Source organism: Augochlora pura, chromosome 9 (genome assembly GCF_028453695.1).
Source record: "Augochlora pura isolate Apur16 chromosome 9, APUR_v2.2.1, whole genome shotgun sequence".
Taxonomy (NCBI): domain Eukaryota; kingdom Metazoa; phylum Arthropoda; class Insecta; order Hymenoptera; family Halictidae; genus Augochlora; species Augochlora pura.
Genome location: NC_135780.1, coordinates 13,674,011 through 13,694,720, shown reverse-complemented (window position 1 = coordinate 13,694,720; position 20,710 = coordinate 13,674,011). Strand labels below are relative to the sequence as shown.

Here is a 20,710-nt window from a genome sequence, read left to right as displayed (position 1 = left end):
ACCTTGTCAGATTATCCTCCAATGCTTAGCATTCATAGCTTACATTGTCTTTTAATAGAATTTAATTTTTTTGTTTTTTACATAATTGCAGAACTAATCAAAACACATAGGATAGACGCAAAAGCCACGCTGGCGTACCAATATTTCCGCGATCGATCGTACAACCGCGTTGTTATTCAATTTAATTAAGTTATACGTCGCTCACAACGCAATTGGAAGGCAAAGTCCACATTCAAATCAAATTAATTAGTACAATGCAGGGTAATTAATGTGTGTAACACGAGCCCTGAAATGCAATAATGGAGATGTTTGCACGAATAAAAAAATATTCTGCCGGAAACGGACACCAATTTCCTTGTTTCGACGAGATCGTTGCAACGGGAAACCATCGTCGCACTACGAATATTTCTATCGCTGTGAAAAACACAAAGAACGTTTACGCGGTATAATTAAACAGTTTATTTAGATACTGTGCAGATGTTATGATAGTTAAATTGTTTCGAGAAGTAATTGATCTGACTCGCTGGCTCTTTTCGCTCTGTACGACCACTCCGACTGTATTCTCTCTTTCTCTGTCGTTCTCTCTAGACTGCGGCCAACATGCGTTCGTCTCTTCCCGGAATCACAATAAACAACACAGCGTTCTCTAAAAAGGACACTCAGGGCGTATCACGTTACACGCCGTAACTATCCACGGCAGACGAAAGACTCTCTCTTTCTCTCTCTTTCTCTCTCTCCTCGAATTCGTGGTTTCTCAAGGTTTTGGTGTCTCGCGTAGCGGGCGTAACTGCTTGTTACTTCGTTCGAACCAGGTTAATCCCCTTGTTCGCCGGTGTTTTAGTTACGATAACATTCTACCGTCGGTTAAGTCGGGTTACTTTACGATCAAATACCGTCCGCCGGTGATAACAGTAGAATGTTACTATATTATCAGAACTATTCTAATTCCGCCGGTTTTGCCGAACGAATAGCGCAATTGGACCGCTCGCGTCTCTCTCTCCCGCGTCGACGATATACCCCGGCGGCGCGGTAATTTCGCGCAGGTAACCGCCGCCGATCGAAAGTCCCCATAATCTGACAATTGGCTCGCCACCGGGGGGGAACATTCGCGGGGGAGGGCTCGTAAAAGCTTTTGGCCAGACCATAATCTAGCCGCGTTTTATCATGTCACCGGCGAGTCGCCGTATCGAGTTCTCTATATTCCGCAGGCACGCCCGGTTAGGCGACCGCCGCAAAACTGGTTTCTCTACCGGGGGGTTGCAGCCGATCTTCATTATCGGGGGCAACGGAAACCGGGCATCTGCCTCGTTCCCTCTTATCTTCTTCCCTCTGTCTTCTAATATTCCTGGATTTCGGGCGAATGGGATTCCGGGGATTCGCGCGCGGATGACCACTGTGAAACGTAGTTTGTAGATGCGTCTTAGTGGCTTAGCTCTATCGATTAGTTCCCTCTGCGTGTCTTTTCGGCGCCCCCTCTCTGTCTCTCTCTCTCTCTCCCTCGATAAGGGCTCTCTTCCGGGCTCTCGAAATTGTTTCCCATTTTTCGAGGGACAGCTTAGGGTACCTCGACGCTTCGACTGGACGTTCTCATCAGTGCTGCCGGCATTAAGGATTCTTCCGTGGATCCACGGATAATCGACCTTGTCTACGGATTTTACGACGAGATCTACCGATATTTAGCGCTTCGCAACCCTCGTCTCGTGAGCCTTTCTACCCCATTAAATAAATGGTCTTTCGACGAGAGCCACCGATAATTCCTTTTGTAAAATGAAACTCGTTTTTTGGAAAAATAATCAGAAAAATTGTTATTACAACTTTGCTATAATTGCGTTTTTTAATTTAACGAAACGTATATTTATTAAAGTAACGCGAGAATATTTATTAGAGAACCGGAACGTTAACTTTTGTCGCTGAGTGTATGTCGCGCCGTCGCGCGAGCGAGAGAATTAATTTCGTCGGAATTAATTTTAATCTTTCGATTAATGAATTCTGCCGGGCGTACCTAAAATATGATAAGTTCGTATCCATTTCTTCGCTCGCGTATTTACCGACGAATATTCTCGCCCCGGCCGAATTAGAGATACTGAAATTTTTATTAAAATGCAAATACCCGACATTCCAATTTGTCTGTATTTCGTTGGCCGGTCCTGCGAGCCGCACACGCACGAATTTACATGCAAATGGATCGTCGCTTTATTACAAACTGTTCGAACAGTTAGTTTTACCTCTCAATTAAATCTTCGAGCCTAAATGGTTTTCGTTTACTTATTATTTATTTTCAAATTTTGAGCTACTGCATATATGAAAGAACTTAGTGTTATCAATTTTAATATGTATTTGTCTCCTATAAAAAGGCAATTAATTATATTTTTATTGTCCGGTGTTACTACTCAAAAAATATATATCTAAATGTCGGCTGCATGTAGGTATGAATAAGGCTATCAGAAGCGATATCATCCGTAGGTGAAGGCAAGCCGCATTTTACTTTTCACAGGTGGCTTGAGACCACGGTAAGAATTGAGTACCCCTACCGTGGCCCGATCTAATCGAGTCTGTGGTGGAGAAATTCGTCGACCAGCCGAGATTTCGAATGTTCCTTAACTACGGGGATTCGAAGCGAGTAAGGTGTCTCCTCGCGCCGGTTTATAAACACGCGACGGTATTTAACGCGCATGGCTATAGTGACTACTGGAAAGTCAGTCTCAGAATTGACTTTGGTTCGTCACGAAGCTGACGGCAACACAATAGCCTCCTTATTCAATCGAGACATTTAGTCTAATCATCAAATATCATATTTATTGTTATAGGACTCTCTGCTTGTTATAAAAATTAATAAATTTAGCGTCACGAAACGTTGTCTATGTTTCCATCGGTTATCATCTTGTGTCCACGATGGTGGAAGCGTAGGAGTGGCGGTGTCAGTCAGAGGGGCAGAGGGAGAGAGAGAGAGAGAAATTTCCGACGAATATTCGTGCGTATTGTTCCGGGTTTCCAGGACATTGATTGCTTAATAATGACTGCGAGATTCATTTGCCTGTCACGTGCAGACGTCCGAAACCTCGAGGTCATGGCTGTTTGACCCAGCATGAGTGGGCCCCCGAGTGTCGAAGGTCGTTAAGACCCCTTAGCTAATTGCGTCTGGCTGCTGAAATTTAATTTCGCTAACATATTTGTTCGTGAAGTAATCAGGATAAATTATAAATGTAAAATAAACGAAACAAGTATAATAAATATAATAAACATAAATATAGTATATATAATATATATAATAAAATAAATATGAAATATATACTATATATGATAAAATAAATATAAAATATAAAGTGTCCTATAAAACACAAAATGATAAATCCTTGAAAATAACTACATACTCTTTTCAAACAGAATTTTTTTAAAGCAGTTTAAGAATTTCCATAAATTATTCTGATATTTCTACTATCCTCTGTTTAAATCCGCGATTAAAATATTAAATAAAAATAGCCTCGGAAGAAGATAAAAATAATTTCTGCTGAATTCTAAAAATTCGCTTGACGCAATTATTTTCCGTGCATTAGGAAAATTTGCCACGCGTGTTCCAGCAGCTTTCATAAACAATTAACGCGACAACAAAGCAGAATAATTCGTTCCTCGTTCCGTTCACTTTACAATACATCCACGACCGGGTCTATTCAGTTTAATTGATGTATCACAACCGGCGCCAACTGCCGGATGATTGATGAGTTGTATTATTCGCATTTTTTTTGCCGGACGTTGATGAAAACACCCTTCGTATAAGCTACGGAGGGGGTGGGGGGTGTAATGGTCTCGTTTCTCCCAGTAACAAAACGCCTCCGAGTTTGAAATATGACCAACACCTTATTAAGGAGTAAATCTGACTCGTCCTCCTGTTATTTTCCGGGAATCTATTCGACGCGAGCAAAATTCACAGCACGGCGCGCTGGTTTATGCATTTCGAAGGAACAAGCAACTCGTTGATTACACGAATATCGAAAATATTTAATAAACGCTTTCGAAATCTAGTTTTACCCTTCGACGATTTACGCGGTCCTTTGAAAATCGAGATAATGCGGGACAATATCCTTTTATCAATTTAATGACGAAATTTTGTACAGCGTGAGCATAATTATGAACGAATATTTGATATGAAAATCATTTTTTAGACTTGAGAGAAAATTTACTTAAAAGCAATTTATTAAATGTTTTCAATAATCTATAGAGAGGCTCGATAAAATCGTATACCTTAAAAATCAGTAAAGATTGATTTATCAATTCTTTAACCTGGATATTAAACAATTCAACAAGATAAATAATTGATACAACATAAAAGGTTACAAATGAATTCACGTGGTCGTCGAATCGATTTTTCCCGAGCCCACGAAAATCCACGTAACAAAACCGAGTGCTCGAACGTTGACCGGCCGCAAAGGGTTTATCAGTCGAAGTGCTCATTTAATATTCTCGCTTACTCGAAAGTGTTTTCCTTGGGCGTAGAACGAAACCCGTGTCCATCAGGGAGCTCTTAACGCCCCTTGTTTTACCTGGAGGAAATCTTCGAAAAACACGTACGACCACCTCTACGGGGTAGCTGAAGGGGCAGTCGAGTTTTTGTCCGCTAAAACCGCACACAGTGGCCTACACACCCCCGTGGAACGAAATCTCTCTAATTGCAGGAAGCGAGGTCTCACCCTGCCGGGGGAGACGCGACAGGGAGTAGCCGCTGGGTCCACCTGCTCCAACCCTTTCTCCCGACCCTTTCTCCGGCGAGTTGCGCAGTCGAAACGGTGTCCGGTGCCCGGCGGACCTACGGCACCAGACGCACGTAGGGCTCTTATACAAAAGCCTTGTTGGCCGATACTGTACCTGTTTTGTGTTAAAGTCCCTCCCCTTATATTACATGAAACTTATTAACCCTTTCGGTACGACTGCCCATTATATCCGGCATTCCTTCGGTAACCAATATTAACGAATGTCGGATACATCCAGCATCCATATGACAATCGGTATAAATAACAGAATTTTATATTTTCTCTTAAAAATTCTTATTGAAACACGATATAATATTTTATATAGATTGTATGTACTTTTAAGTAGCAAGGGTCAGTATTAGGCCAGCCATGGTCAGCACACGTTACAGAATCGTATTTGTAAGAAATTTCTAAGTTTCATAAAGTCATCATGGTTCATAAAATAAGATTTCATTGTTTGCATTCCCTGATTCATTTGCTCTCCAAGAATTATATAATATACATGGTGACCCATTTGAATCGATTAAAAAATTCTGAACGGCTTCGTGGTGCACGTGATCTGAGAGTTATTTAGATCGATGCATAAAGTATATCCTAAATATTTCCTAAATAAAAGTAATAAATACCTTGCGGGTATAAATCACCGGCAAATTAGCCATTTCATCGTCCACCCCATAAAATGATGAAGGGTTTCTCCATAGCTTCGCCGCGAGTCCTTAAATCGTTCTCGGCGCTTTCAAATCGTTGCATCGTTGCATTTCGTCTCCCCCGGTTCATGGTAAATTACATCGCGTCGCGAGCATTTCATTAACCGTAACATGCGATAATACCTTTCTGTACCGTCTCTCCTTCGGCTCGCCTCAATTAGTGAAAAATGAACGGGAAAGTGTCCCATTAGCGATAAGAATGGCACGCGCCTAATTAAAAGCGCCGCTCCGTGGGCTCTACTTTCAGCGAGCCATTAACGTCAAACTTTTCAGCAATAAAAGTAATTTGCATATTTAACCGCGCGCGCCCCCCTACTGCCGACTACTTCTATTTGCAGGATATTTGGTCATTATTGTATTACCAACAGGGCCCATAATTGTCAAAAAAGCTAGCAATAACATTTACAGATATATATAAAATTTTAATTTATACCAATAGGCTATGAATAGAATTTAATTTATTATTATATAGCTGGCCAAGAATTGGGTTTAACGCCAGCTTAAAAATTTAATTAAATACTGAATTATCTTCGCAGTTATTGCTTCGATCCAAATGTTTAAAAATCGTGCCTTTGCACGCCCTTTTAAACACTAACGAAAGCGCGATAACTCGGATCGATGGTAGAACGATACTTTATAATTAAAATGTCGAAAGTTGGCGGAATAGAGGCGAGAAGAAACGGTCAAGTGCAAGGCAAAGAACGATCTTTTAGAATCACATCCGCTTTGCTAAGTGTAGGACGAAAGTAATTATAGCGAACACCGCGTTGGGCTTTCGTATCGAGCGACTTTCGTCGAGGAACCTCGTTTTCACGTGCCCCAATGAAGAGAGAGGACAAACTATCTGCGAGAAGTCCATTTGCGGTGTGTCTGGGATCAGGTACGGTAAATCGAAATTCTATGTAGGGGTAAGGGCCTTGTAGAAGCCGGAGGACAACTTCTTCGATTCGGTTTACTCTGAAGGAAACAGCTCGGAATAGAATTTGCCGGCTAACAATAGCACCGGGGTCTCTCTCGCGCAATGTGTTCTCTTTTAATGAGCAGAAGGGCGTCCGGTTCCTTTAGCAGATAAAATCCTTCGAGGATGTGTTACGATTCTTTCGAAGCAGTTAGGTGTTCGCGATTCTTTAGGTATTTATTAATATTCTAGGTATTTATTAATACCCTGGGTGTTTATTAATACTCTAGGTATTTATTAATACTATTTATTAGCGTCGCGAGGGCAACGTACATTGAGAACGATATGATGTATGAGAGTTTACTGAGCGTTGGTGAAGTTGTCGCGGTCTCAATAGACCCAACCTGACTTTCGGGAGACATTTTACAAAGAGCGTGATCGAGTTGGAGTTGGGATGTCTGTCAATGCGAGGGAGATTGAAACGACACCAACTATACAAACCGGCGTAAGGTTTATCATGCGTATCTGGTAACACGGAAATTAAATCTTACAGCATCGATCGTTGCGTATATCTGAAGCTCTAATACAAATATTATTATTATTATTATTATTATTATAAATGTGAAAAATATAATAAAATAACATAATACAATAAATAATATAATAAAATATAATAAATATAATAAACACCTCAAATATCATGTCAAACATCATAAATACCATAAATTTTATCAAGATATTCCGCGCGTGAGCTAGTTTCGTAAAAACGGCTTTGGATAAATTTGCAGAGCGTTTCCGGTGGAAGGCGCAGCGGAGTCGATCGCGTCGCGTTGGAAAAGGAATTAAAGATTGGTTCCTTTTAGGAATCGGTTCTGCCATGGATCCGGATCGCCCGGGCATTTACGGGCGAAGAGGGATCCTGGTCAACGGGTTTTTCGGTATTCTCCGCAGGAAAGGTTCCACGGAATTGGATGCGCGCGATAGGGGCGTACAAGTTCCGCTTGATCCAACAACCCCTGTAGTAGCTGCGGACTTTTTTCCCTAACGGTGGATAGGAGCGTTTCCGAGGATACCGGTGCTCCGATAAGCCGAAAGCTGGTGCGAAAGGAAAATGGACACGAATTCGCATTGTCGACGTTCTTCAGAGAGATATATTTTCTATATCTCCTAGCGAACGTGTACAACGGGGTACGCGCGTCGCATCTCCGGCCGATTATCCTCGGAAGTATCGAACAGAAATTTGCTAGGCTCGTAGTTTCTCTAAAAAGGAAACTGCGTCGAATGACCTCAGAGACACCCTGTATCATAAAAATTTCCTAGAAGATAATCGACCGAATATCAGGAAGAAAGCTAGTAGTATAACTCGCGTCTACGAATGGCTTTTGAACGCGTTGGAGAGGAGCGTAAAAGCTGACAAAATAGGAAGAGAAAGGCCCGTCGCAGCTCGCGGCGATGGTAAGCAGATTTAAAAGAATGCGTTTGAATCGCGAGGGATCTTTTAATCTAGGGAATCTGAGAGAGAGCTCGTAGACCGCGAGAGCACCGCGGCGACGTGCCCGCTTTTCATTCCCGTTTTTCCGTCCGCGTTTCCGCGACTTCGAGACGGTTCCCGTCACCGGTCTGGATTTCCTCGTTTCTTGTTTCGCCGTCGCGACAACCCCTTTCGACGGAGTAAATATGAAAGTATCATCTGAGAAACACAGCGCGCTCGCGCCACCCATTTCGTCCACATCCACTTTCATTACCGGCGCGCGCGGTTCCTCGGTAATCCGTAGCCTCGCGTAGATTGCAAAATTCTTGGCCGTCGAGTTAGTCTCTCTCCGCGAGCGTACCACCACCCCCCCCCCTTCCGCGGTTATGGGACCGCGGTAAAAGAACCAGTGAATACGGATTACGGTTGATTGGGCCGGGAAATCTGTTCCGCGGTTCTGCCGGAGCGTCGTATTGTTGTAAGCTCCTGGATTTATTTAGAAGCTCGGATTTATTTAGAAATGCGTCCACTGTCCGGAGCCGCTCTCTCTTAACCTGTTGACCGGCGGAATTAACTTTTGTTCGGATCGGTACGCCGTGCGGACGTTTGTCTTCGCAGCGAGCCGTTCTCTACATTGTTGGAACCAATCGATGTCCACTTGTCGATTTTCCTGGCATCGATGGAATATTTTTCGACGTACAGCCACTAATATTCCTTCCGATAATATTTTCTAAATGCCGTAACTTTCAAATTCATAAAACTGTATTAAATGATTTTAAATAAAAGGAATTGTTATTTAATAAATATCTTGTCAAGAGTTGCTAGCTATAATGTATCGTAGTTCGAAATTAAGAGGGTGAAATCATTGTGAAATAAAACGCGACGAATCGGCGATTCGATCGGCGTTGGGTAGACGCTTATTGTTAACCAGGTGGTAAACAAGAGACGACGACGACGACGCCTGCAGATAAATAAATGGTCCGATAGGGAGGGGTGGGCGTACGACGGAAATAACGCCGTTAGGTTGGGGGCGGTGGAAACTCGGGGACAAATCCGGCGAACCGACGCTACGGAACAAAAGTTCGGTCGAGGAAAATTGTTGCCCGTGCGGAATCGCGGGTAAAGGGTGGAAGAGACAGAGGGAAGAAAAGAAGCCGCAAGAACGGACGGAAATTTACGATAACCCCGTACCAATAGTCGTTCGTACACGTGCTTACGATTCACGCGAGATTGCGCTCTCACCCCCCTTGCCGAAGACGCGAATGCTTATGCTGAGCTTGAATTACGGGGCAGGACGCGGTTAAACCCTACTGTCCGGTCAACGGGGGACAGTTCTAGTATTTAAATGCTCGTTTTATTGTCAGCTTCCGCGTACCTGCGGCCTTCGTTTCATTTAATGGTAAATTATTATCGATTGTGCTATAGTATGTGTAACAGACTTCAGTGGCACGTATATGTATAATAGGCTTAGGAAAGAAAAGCAATTTACAATCTACTTTTTCTAACGAAAATAAATTTTTATTTTGTAGGATTCGAATTTGTACGTGATTTAAACACTGCAAGGTGATCGCGTAAAATATACAAATGAAAACGCGCAAGCTTTTATTTATTAATTCCTATAAAATTTCACAGCAGCGCGATGATTTTTTTATTTCAATTTCACTTCGCGTTGCAAAATTGCCAGAAGAATCCTCAGAGTGTCGACGGTTAAAATTGCAATATATGTATATATGTACTAAAATTATATCGCGGGGGAGTCCGAAACGTGGATAAAATAGCAGATTTTTTCCCCCGCACATATTTTTCAACGTTTTCACCATAGTTTCGTTTCTGTTTTTGAAGGGATGGTACGTATATTCGTTGACCCATACTCGGTCGCGTCATACCACGCGTCGGAACAGGCTAAGGGCTTCTCTATGTAAGATTTTTATAGCTTCATAAATCTTAACGAACGAACGGTGCTTCGCTCGCTCACAATATTTCACGGCGAACAAGTATATCATAAACGATCTTATTAATAATAATAATGATAATAATAGGATAAATATAATAATAATAAATATAATAAGATAAATATGATAATAAATATAATACGATAATATTATATTTATTTATATAAATGGTCCTATTTCATTTCGTTGGAGAAAGATTCAGTGAATGGCCGAAATTAAGGGCACTCGTTATCTCGTAAATAAAAATGCTATTTACGTTCGACGATCCAGATTTCGTAGGGGCGCGGCATTATTTTCGGAAATGGCGATCACGTAATTAAGTTGTCGGATGTCGCCGCAAGTGCGGGCTACTCTCCCCGTGGCACGGTTTGAATGCTAAACGCGGCTCTCGCGTATGTTGTATCCGGGCAAGATTATTTCACGAGATATTAAATCTAAAGAAATACGAGCCCGATGTGCCCCATTTCCTTTATTTTGATACTTAGTTTCTCCCGCGTTACACGCGTATATTTCCACGAGAGAATTTCCAAGGGTTAGCCACAAAGTTGCCTATCTCAAATACGGAAAGGAAAAAGGTCTTCAACCCCGCACGACTCCGTGCCAAACTGCCATACTGATTTATCAATGATTTTTCATTGTACATATCATTTCTAACCGCAACGCAACGTAGCAAAAATATCCTTCTATTTTTCCTCCATAATCAAGGGGTGGTTATCGCGCTGCCAGTTTCAACCGAGCAACTAGTTGATTTTTTTCGAAAGCGAAAATCATTTCTTCCATATTTTCGATTTTATTTCGTGGACGTAAAATCGTCCCTATCCGGTTGTGCCACCAGTTGCGCGACACACCCGGTATAACGTAACACGCGAAGCTATATCGGTGTGAAATTACCCTACTTGAAGCGCAAACAACCCTCGTGAAGTGCGAGCAAGAAGGGGTTGTCAAGAATCTGTTTCGTTTAGCAACAGACGGTCTTCGAGGACGACTCCTGCTATTTTAAAATTTTTTAATAGTCTGTAACAGTGGTAAATATATATATATATATATGTTATACTAATCTATGTTATACTAAGCTATACTAGGCTATGAAATTTAATAACTACTTACTGTAATCCAATTCGAGGGAAATGGACTTTTCTATCTTTTTCTTTGATTTCTGTTTCCCTCGATTTCGAGATTAGAGAAAATCGTCCTCCACGATTCTGCGAAACAGCGTCGTTGGCAAAAGGACGAAACGGACCGCCAACAGCGCGATAAAACCGATTCAGAATTGAAAACGAGTCCGGGACCGCGCGGCTCGTCCTCGATGGGTTAACGCCGAAGACACGTTAATTAAGACACTCGTAGGATAGGAGAGGGCCGGGACACGCGAGACGTTAAATAGTTAATGAGAATAATGAATGGCGAAGCAACACGGAGGGGAACGGAGACGAATCCGTCGGGAACAAAAGAATTCACAGCCGAAGGATTTCCAATGGAGGCGAATGATAATCAAAATATGCGCGCGATACAGTACGGCGCGAGCGATTGTTCCTACGACTCGCGCAACCTCGGCTACCGACGCTGTTCCAAGAAAATTAATAAATTATTGGACTACCGGCGTAATCCTCCTGCCAGCTTCGTTATCAATATATTACGTTGATGTAGAAAGAAGCGATTAATCATTGCCGTATCTCTAACGGCGGTCTTTATGTTCAATTTATATCGCGGATGCGAAATGAAAGACAGACGGATCTCCTCTTTGACGATTGATTAATATGGTATTTCGAACAGACTTTGATCGCCGTGGCACGAGCAATGAATAATGTTGATATTAATATAGCACTGATTAATACTAATGCGGATCAAATAACTAGAATTTGTTATTAAAGATGTTAAATTAGATTAGCTTACTATACAGTGAATTATTTGAAAAAATAGTAATTTTTCTTCTTACATCCAAAAATGAAATTATTTTACCACCTCAATATATTAAATCAGTTCATTATAAAATAATAATATCATACGGATAATAATTATGAAAGAACTGCACGACAATATAAATTTCGGCTCATTCGCAATTAAATAGAACACGCAATAAATCATCGTTCATTTCGATACATTTTATCCGCTATTATACCTTAATCGCGTGTATTAATCATTGTATCGTACCCGAATTAATTAATTCATCGCAGTTCGATGGCAACGAGATTCTATTACACTACTTTATAGTATATGCAGTCGAGAAAAAAATGTGCACCGTAAAATAACAATAAGATACACGCGTCGTACGTTTACCTTTGTTTAAAATCCATTGGAAACGCAGAGAAAATTAAATCCGCGGATATAAATCCATGGAAGTATCGATCCGTATATAATTAAAACGACAGAGATTTTTAATACGTATTTTCGCTCGATTCCAAGCTTTTCTCTTTTCTTTCTTTTTCTTTTTTTTATTATCGTAACTTTTTTTCTTCATCGTTGTCGTAGTTTCGCCGAGTCTCTCTCTCTCTCTCTCTCTCTCTCTCTCTCTCTCTCTCGGAGGGCGCGTGTATTAACGCGAGCGCCTACTTCATTTAAATAAACGCGCGCACGTTCTCGTAAACTTTCCAATTCTCGATAACGAATTTTCGCAGCGCGACATGGAAATGCTTTCCCCGGGAATATTACCGACTTTACTCCGACGTCTTTTTGCCACGGGGAAATATTAATTCGCAGTCGCTTCTTACATTACGTAACGGGGGGAAAATTAAACGAAATTATTACCGCGATCGGAAACGGATTTAAAGCAAAACACGCGAATATTTTGATTTCCTCGCTGTGCGCGCGTTATCCGCGCTGAAATGAAAGTACAGTGTAAAATTTTGCAATAAACTTTTCGACCACGGTTCGTGGATCCATTTTGTCCCGTCCATGGTGATCCATGTTTTTAGAGGAACGAAACAAAGTTGAAGAAGTTGGCCGGCGAGATGGTCAATTCGATTTCTTGAAGAAACAATTTGATTTCTCCGCGAGGCGAATTTGATTTGCAAAGCGACGACTTTGCTTTCTTAAACGGTGAATTTGATTTGCAAAACGATGAATCTGATTTGCAGAACGATGAATCTGATTTGCAGAACGATGAATCTGATTTTCAGAACGACGAATGTATGATTTGCGAAACGATGAATTTGATTTCTTAAAGGACGAATTTCATTTTCAAAGGAACGAATCTGATTCGCGAATGCACGAATCTGATTTGTAAGAGCACGAGAACTTGATTTGCAAAAGTGCGAGAATTTTATTTGTAAAACCGTGAGAATTCGAATTGCGGAAATGCGAGCTCGATTTGCAAAAAATCGAATACAATTTGCGGAGCGAAGGTAAAGTTGGTAGTTTCCCATTGTTTTTCGCGAGATCTGAAAATATCGGGTCAGCGATATCTCTGGTTTCGCGTTCTCTTAACCGATCAGCGTCGCTGGTCGGGAAATGGCTGCCGCGGACGCGTCGCGGAGAAATTAAAGACGCGGCGCACACGTGCGCGTGCGGTCGGCTCTAATTGCTTCCGGATTCACCAGCGGTTATTTATCAATTTTAGCGGACCGTGATACCCGGGAACGCGAAAGAACATATAAAACGGCAGCGAATTGATTGCTTTCGAGCGTGGAACGCGAGGCGCCCGAGGCTCCGATCCACCGGGTGGAGAACCGGCGTAAACGTTGCCGCCATATGCCAGAGGGGGGGATCGAACGTCGACTCAGCCGTTCGAGATAATCGGTCTTATTGTTGCTAAGAGAATTTCCCCGTCAGTTCGGAAACTCGAAACTTTCGTCGACTGCGAAGTTCCCAGCGACGATTCCAGCCTCGACGGTGAAACTGCGGGCTTGCGAGGCATCCGCGGAAAGTCTCGGAAGGAACAGCTGTAGTGGATCGATACGCTTGGAAAACTTGATTTCCATTCGCGCCCTACCAACGAAATTATTAGCGTAACGTTAACCTCTTGCAAATTATGCGCATCGAAGCGATATTTCATTTTGTATCCGCTCGCTCCGCTGTTCCCATTTTTAATTTTAGTTTTACTTAACCAATAGCGTTCCAGACTCGCTACGAAAATTCGAAATATAATTTACTAAATGTCTAAGTGATTTCGCATCTATTAAATTGAAATTAAATCTCATCCATTAATATCTAAACATTAAAGTTTGTTGTATAATAAGTATAGCGTTGGAACGCTTCTATGGCCAATCAATGGCGTCCTGTTGCAGCAAATATAGTGCTACAAATTTCCTGTAAATTTTCCTTTCTTTCTTACTTGCCTAAAATCCGTCGACGCTTTCTTTTTGATCCGAGACGCATAGTTCGGCTCGTCATCAAAGTTTCGGTCCGAAGGCGAAATAGAACGAAGACAGAATAGAAATAGGACGTTCGTGTGGAATCGATATTTTCTTGAGACGCTTCGCGGCGACGGTCGATATTGTGTCAGAGATTTAACGAGGGGACGTAAGAGGAACTTCAGACTTTGCATAATGAATGAATTTACATAACCCCAATTAAATGAGAGCCGGGTGAACGCGAAACCGCTGTGAAAGTACTTATTTCAGTGTTTCCGTGAGTTTCGCGCGAATGCAAATTCCAAAAGAATTCTATGAAAATTTGCGCTCCCAGGAATTATTATGGTTCGCTGGAAAACCACAGTTTTTCTTTATACAACTCTCGAGGCAAAGAAAACGATTCTAAGAAATTACGAAAGAATTACCGATAATATGAATAATAAAAAATATGATTTGAAAACGCCCGATATTTAGAAATATTTATAGAATAAAGATAGTACAACGATTTAGAGTATCATTGAAATATTCAATGAGAGTTTTCGCGTCACTACTTCAACGAGTGAACGGATAGATTTACCGTTGCCGGTCCCCGCCTGTGTTCGATTGAAAATCATCAATTTTCCAATTGAAAATCTCGTTCCTATGTGATCGGCATTGGAACTCTATCCCAGGTGCGAGAGACACGTCGGCGTACGTGTCACGCTGTCCCCGTCGATTTGATAGTTAATTTCAATTCGAAAGATCAACTGTCTGCTACACACAACGTTGTCAATGATACTACTACTACTGGTTTTGCATCCAAATACGGTGGGTGGCTAAAGAACAAAACGATCGATGGAAACAGAGATTCCACGGGGTGCTGGCCGAATGGATACGTCGACGCCACGATAACAAAAGATCGTGGAACCGACGCTACGACTATAATTAATTCGCTATAGATGCGTGTATTTCAATGGCGGCTTTCGAGAGGATTCTACAATGCTCAGCGTCGCTTCACTTTCGTAACGATGTCGAAGTGTAAGGAACAGAACTAACCTTTTCAAATGCAAAGAGTTAACCCTTTGCATTATAATAATGACACAGTAATAGACATTATAATAACGTGATAAAGATCTGTCGCGGACACAAATACGAATAATATATTCTTCTAAAATAAATAACGAAAATACAAAAAAATAATCTTAATCAATGGAAAGCATACATTTGAAGAAACACCATTGATAATTATACGAATAATCATCACTTACCTTGTGGATGTCCACTGCTGACCACAGGAGTGCAGCAAAGATCAGCAAAAATCCATGGAGGTCCACCATAGCTCAGAACACCGTGGAACTCGACTGCTTCCAAGGACAAGAACGCATCAACTGAAAAATAATATACATGTAACCGATATAATCCCCACCATTGATTTCGACCTTGCGTGAGGTCGTGTTGTGCTTCGCGTCGAGTACGAGACGCACGTAAACTTCTTAGAATTCCTGAATAGAACGTAGAGAACAAATTATTGCGACTCACCGTTGCAACGATCTTTAGTTGCCATCCGAATGTCGTCGAGTTAAAACGTGCGCGGAAATCGTCGGATGATTTTTCTACGCGCAGATATGGCGTCGTCTCGAAAACGGTTTTTTTCGAATGTTCTCGAATGTTCGGTGAGTGCAGTGAAGTTGCTGCTGTTGTGATATGCAAAGTGTCTCAAAATTATTATTCGTGGGAATTGTGATAAGAGGCGGTCATCGAGACGGCAGAAGCAGTGATTAAGTGGTCAGTGCTTAGCGATAATGTTTAATTATACTATTTAATTATTTAGTGACGTATCATTACACCTGAGGTTACAATACCAATCTGACGCTTTTATCGTTAAAATTTCGCTATTTAATCTTTATTATTAAATCGACAGCATTCTTACGGGGCTTGGTAGAAATAGGTATACTTGAATTGCTGGTAAATCCAGTGTTAATATTTATTATTAAATCGAAGGCATTTCGAAGTCGCGAGCGATTGTAATACGAACACGCATCAAATACCATAGACACATCCGCACGACAAGAAGTCTCGCTTAACGGCATCTCGTTCCGTATTTAGGAGAATCCGTAATCGAGTTCCGGTCACGCAGTAACGTACCGTTCGATGCACTCGAAGATATCCTCCGTCGACGCATTCTAATGGCCGATATGATGCAACGCGGCACACGCTCGAATATGCTTACGAAATTAAGTTGAAATCGCGACTCGCGTTACAAGATTTTCATTTAACGCGCGTCTCGTGCCTTTCTAAACCTGTTGTTATTATTATTAAATATAGCCGCGCGTCCTAAATTGATAAATTAAGATTAATGCGCGATAAATAAATTCGTCGGTGTTCCGTTGCCAACGAATTTATCTGTGTAATATTCGCGCATAATCCCGGTTAAATTATAGACGCGCGTTATTAATTGCTCGCGAGATAAATACACACGCCGATTATTATACTTCCGAATTGACCCGGAATTGTTGCACGCGTTCGCGACAAACACGGGAGTGGATCGAATACGAAACGCTTGATTTTTATTCATATTTTATAAATATATCGTCGCGTTATTTTCAGCTATGCGAAATAATTGAGAAACCAGAGCCAAAAGCGGCGAGGTATTTCTTTTTTTTTAATTCGAGCGGTTCGGAAGCGATCGATTTTCTTTTTTTCTACTTTTCTTAAAAGTTTCGAGCGCATAGAACGCGACGGCGATATTTCGAAATTCGAACGTTTACCGAGCTGAAGATAAAGTTTAAGAAAAAAATCCGACTTTCTCGAAGGGAAAAGTTATCTTGAAACTTCTTTTTACAGCTTCTCTCGAAACTACATTTTTCAACTTGGCCGTCGCGCGAAATCTCCGGAACTGTGCGTCCGAATCGCTTCAAATTTTACGGGGATATTCTCCATAGAGTATTCTGCTGCGCGGCGAACGATCTCTTTTTATATGTCTATTGTTTAATTTTTGATCAGCACTCGGAGTTGACTCTCTGGGAATTGTTGGTACCTTTTTAAGTAGCAACTGAGACTTTTTCTAACAATTCGTAACGGGAGGCGTGCATTCTGCAAGAATACTTGTTGCGTCACTGTCTAGAAATAATAGAGGGTATTATAAAAGTCTTTGGCGCGATTGTAAAAGTTTTATAAATTGCATAAATAACATGGAGCTTCTATATCATTATACCCGACCATTTTTCTCAGTGAAAATGATATTAATTTTACCACAATAAAAATAAATACAGTAAAAATATTACACTGCCCAAATATTAAAATTACCAGCTGTATTTATATAGCTTCCGCGTATTTCAATCAACGCGAGCAATGTTTAAATTGCATAAATATCCACCGTCCATCTGTTACGATAAAAATACCTAAAAAATTTATTTAAAAGTCTTCGAATATTTTCTAATGTCCTTCGTTCTTCTTGCAGGTGCAAACTTGGAGGAAACACGCTGCGCAACATGAGGTATCGTACAAATAAATACCGAATAATATCGTTAATCCGTTTAAAAAGTTTGTATATTTTTCGTTGTTGTTCCGTCGACGGTTTTCGAACGATAAAATATCGTTACAGGTCTCCGTCCGGCGACTAGTTATTTTGCAGCGAATTTTCATGCGGGAATCGGTGGGAACACACATTTCGAATATGTTGCCAGAATTCTCACCTTTCGGGTGGTCCCTTGTTATCGCGCGCCGCGCGCGGAAAATACAGAACCGTGAAAATATTCTATTCATTATTCGACACGACTCTCTGCCGCTGGAAATCAATGAAACATTTCGCCCGGAGAGAATAATTGTAAACGAGGAGATCGGAACGCGGGGAACCGTTCATGAATGCATACAATTCTTTTACGGCGCGGAACGATTAATATTTCCATGCATTTTTCATTCGAGTTATCGTCGAACGGTGTTCTTCTGTAAAGCAAAACCCGGTGCCTCGAGCTGGGTGTGACTCTCGGGTTTAACCCTTTGCGGACGAGAGCCGACACTCGGCGGAAAAGGTAATTCTCGTTTGGCCGTGTTTCGGTATTAGGTGGCATGAGAATGCCGGTTGCTAGCCAGGGGAGACTCGTAGCCGGCGTTCGGCATTAACGAGATAATTAAAATCGAATTTTAGCCGAGGGAGTGTTATGCGCATAGCCGGGCATGATTATCGAAATTACCGAAGTTCGTTCTGGCTTTGGTGGATCTCTAAATACCGGCGGAATTATGTTTCGAAATTTACCGGCGGAACGACATCTATATGTCGCGACGTTCCGCCGTAATGCGGTCGCTCGTGTACGGGGTGTTTCGGTTAAACCGAGCCGCAACTCAGTAAATATGATAAAAATTATTCGTAAACGTGGCATAATAATTTTTAGCGGCGCCTCATAGTCGTCACCCGACCGCAAAGGGTTAAAATATATCCTAAGAGCTGCACGTCGACTTTTCAATTTCCGCCAGCTTATCAAAATTTACAACAAACATTTCCTCACCGCGTTTGCCACATTTCCACACCGTTTGTGCTTCCGCCATTTCCATCATTGATTTAGCACTGCATAAACGTCCCTCGAAAGCATCGAAGCTTTATTTATTCGGCAAAGACGACCCGGTAAAAAGAGCGACGATTTAATTGACATCAAACAGCTCCGTTATTCTTTACGTACTAATAGCACGGCCGTTTGTCACGCGTACTTTCGTTATTATCTGTAACGATCGCATTTACAAGTCGTATCGCGTGACGAGGCGAGAGCGGACAGAATCACGGAGGTGCCAAAGGTGTGTGGGGTCGGACGGAGCCACGCGTCGCAACCCTCTCGCCCCTCTGCGACCCTCTCTCAGCCGGGCAAACTTGCCGTTTCTGTCCAGGGCGTACACAAGTTTCGCGAAGCGTTCCGCTCGGATAAGTAAGCAATTTTGTTTTGATTAGCAACCAACCAGAAACGGCGGATACTGTCGTGCTGATTGCACAGACCCGAACTCGAGACAAGCGAAAATGCGATTCTTGGTATTTTTATACGGGAAAGCGGCGAAGACGCGTGGCACGCGAACGACCAACCCTTTGCGCTCGAAGCCATTTCAACTGGAAATTTGAAATAATTTGTTTGGCTTCTAAAATTTCAATTTTATATAACAAAATTCTATGCGCATGAAATTGAGTTTCGCGACTCGTACAACAATTTCTTTAAATCAAAAATTCCTGAAGTCGCGACAATTTTTGCACGGTTGCAAAAGAAGATCCCGAGCGTGTCCGCCATTGGAAGAACCGCGTGCTCGTCGGAGCCGCAGATTGCCCAGCATTGTGTGCACAGATCTTGTATTTCCGTTGCGGCGTGCTGCTACTATGCAGCGTGCTGCTACTATGCGGTGCTGCTGGTGCTGCTATGCGAATGCTTTTGTTCCACGGCGTGTACGTTCGTGCATTAGACTGGCATCATCGTGAAACGCATGCAGAAGTTCCGGCCCTTGCGTTTCATGCACGGGCGCCGGAGGTATTCGAATAATCTCCGGGCGCAGTTTCGACATCTCGTTACCTATGTCTGGCGCTCTATACTCTAATTGTCAAGTAATAAACAGAGCTATCCGCGCGCAACGCGAGGGCCGCCGCCACCGCCGAATATATACCGTGTACACGCGAAGCACAAGAACCAAGATACATTATCACGTAACTATGCGGCGAGGAAGCCTCGTTTCGATGCAAATACAACCTGGACAACGAGCAGACAGGGAGGCGCGAAGATGCGCTCGCGTGCCACGTGTGACGCTGATTTTAATCAAACTCCTCGAGGTGTACAAGGAGGGAAAGGAGGGGAGAGATGGACTAGGATTGTGTCGCCTTGTTTTTATAAAAATTTATATAATTCCTGGGTAGCAATAGGACTCTAGTCCTAGTCTAGCAAGCTCTACTAAATGTGAATATTATTAATTTTTTCTAAGTCGAAATCAAATTAAATTTTTCTATTATCAAAGTCTATTATCGAAGTCTAATAAATGGGGACAATTAGTACTAACCACTGTAGCATAAAACAAGTCATAGTGAAACATCCACACCTCCGATAGCTGTCCAACGACCGCGAAAACATTTTCTAATAAATGTTTGTCGAGATTTTATTTCGAAAATGATCCGGTCGCCGCGTCGCCGGTCCTCGGCCCCCGTAATTGCGCTTTACATATTTCGCCGACGCTCGTATCTTGAAGTTCCTCTTAGCACTCGATTCATTTCCGGTACGAAACGAGCCGCGCGGCAAGCGTTTCCCCCCTTTCGAAACGGCGCGAACGCGAACGCAACAAGCTGGAAATCGTCAACTAACGACGAAACGCGAGAACCATGGCACGCCGCCGACGTCGCCGTGTATTCACCTGAATGTATTTCAAAACTAGTAGCGTATAGCACGCGACTCTGTACGCGTGTAACTAGAAAAAAAGAGAGGCGTTGAAACAAAATGTATGAAACGAGGACCACGCGAGCTTTTTCGTCGCGTTCTCTTTCAAGGATCGCGAATAGTTACGGCGTTCGCTTTGAAATAGCTGGAAGAATTATAGTAAATTCTTTGCAATTGTCCCTTGGCTCGCAAACAAAACTGGACTATTTGACAATTTGACAAATTGATTTTCTCGAGATACTGCAATGGGTTAATGAAATATAAATTGTCTAAAAAT

At 42.1% G+C, this 20,710-nt stretch overlaps 1 protein-coding gene across 7 annotated transcripts in view; it reads right to left on the bottom strand.

The window, feature by feature from the left end:
- The window catches only part of LOC144474729 (uncharacterized), a 70,206-nt gene extending 54,531 nt beyond the window's left edge, over positions 1 to 15,675 (bottom strand). For all 7 annotated transcript variants that reach the window (XM_078189915.1, XM_078189912.1, XM_078189914.1 and 4 more), the window contains exons 1-2: positions 15,581 to 15,675; positions 15,310 to 15,429 (exon numbers count right to left, since the gene is read on the bottom strand). In XM_078189915.1, the coding sequence (XP_078046041.1) occupies positions 15,310 to 15,429; positions 15,581 to 15,605 (145 nt within the window). In that variant the 5' untranslated portion in view covers positions 15,606 to 15,675. The remainder of the gene's footprint in view (positions 1 to 15,309; positions 15,430 to 15,580) is intronic.
- Between the last annotated feature and the right edge of the window lie 5,035 nt (positions 15,676 to 20,710).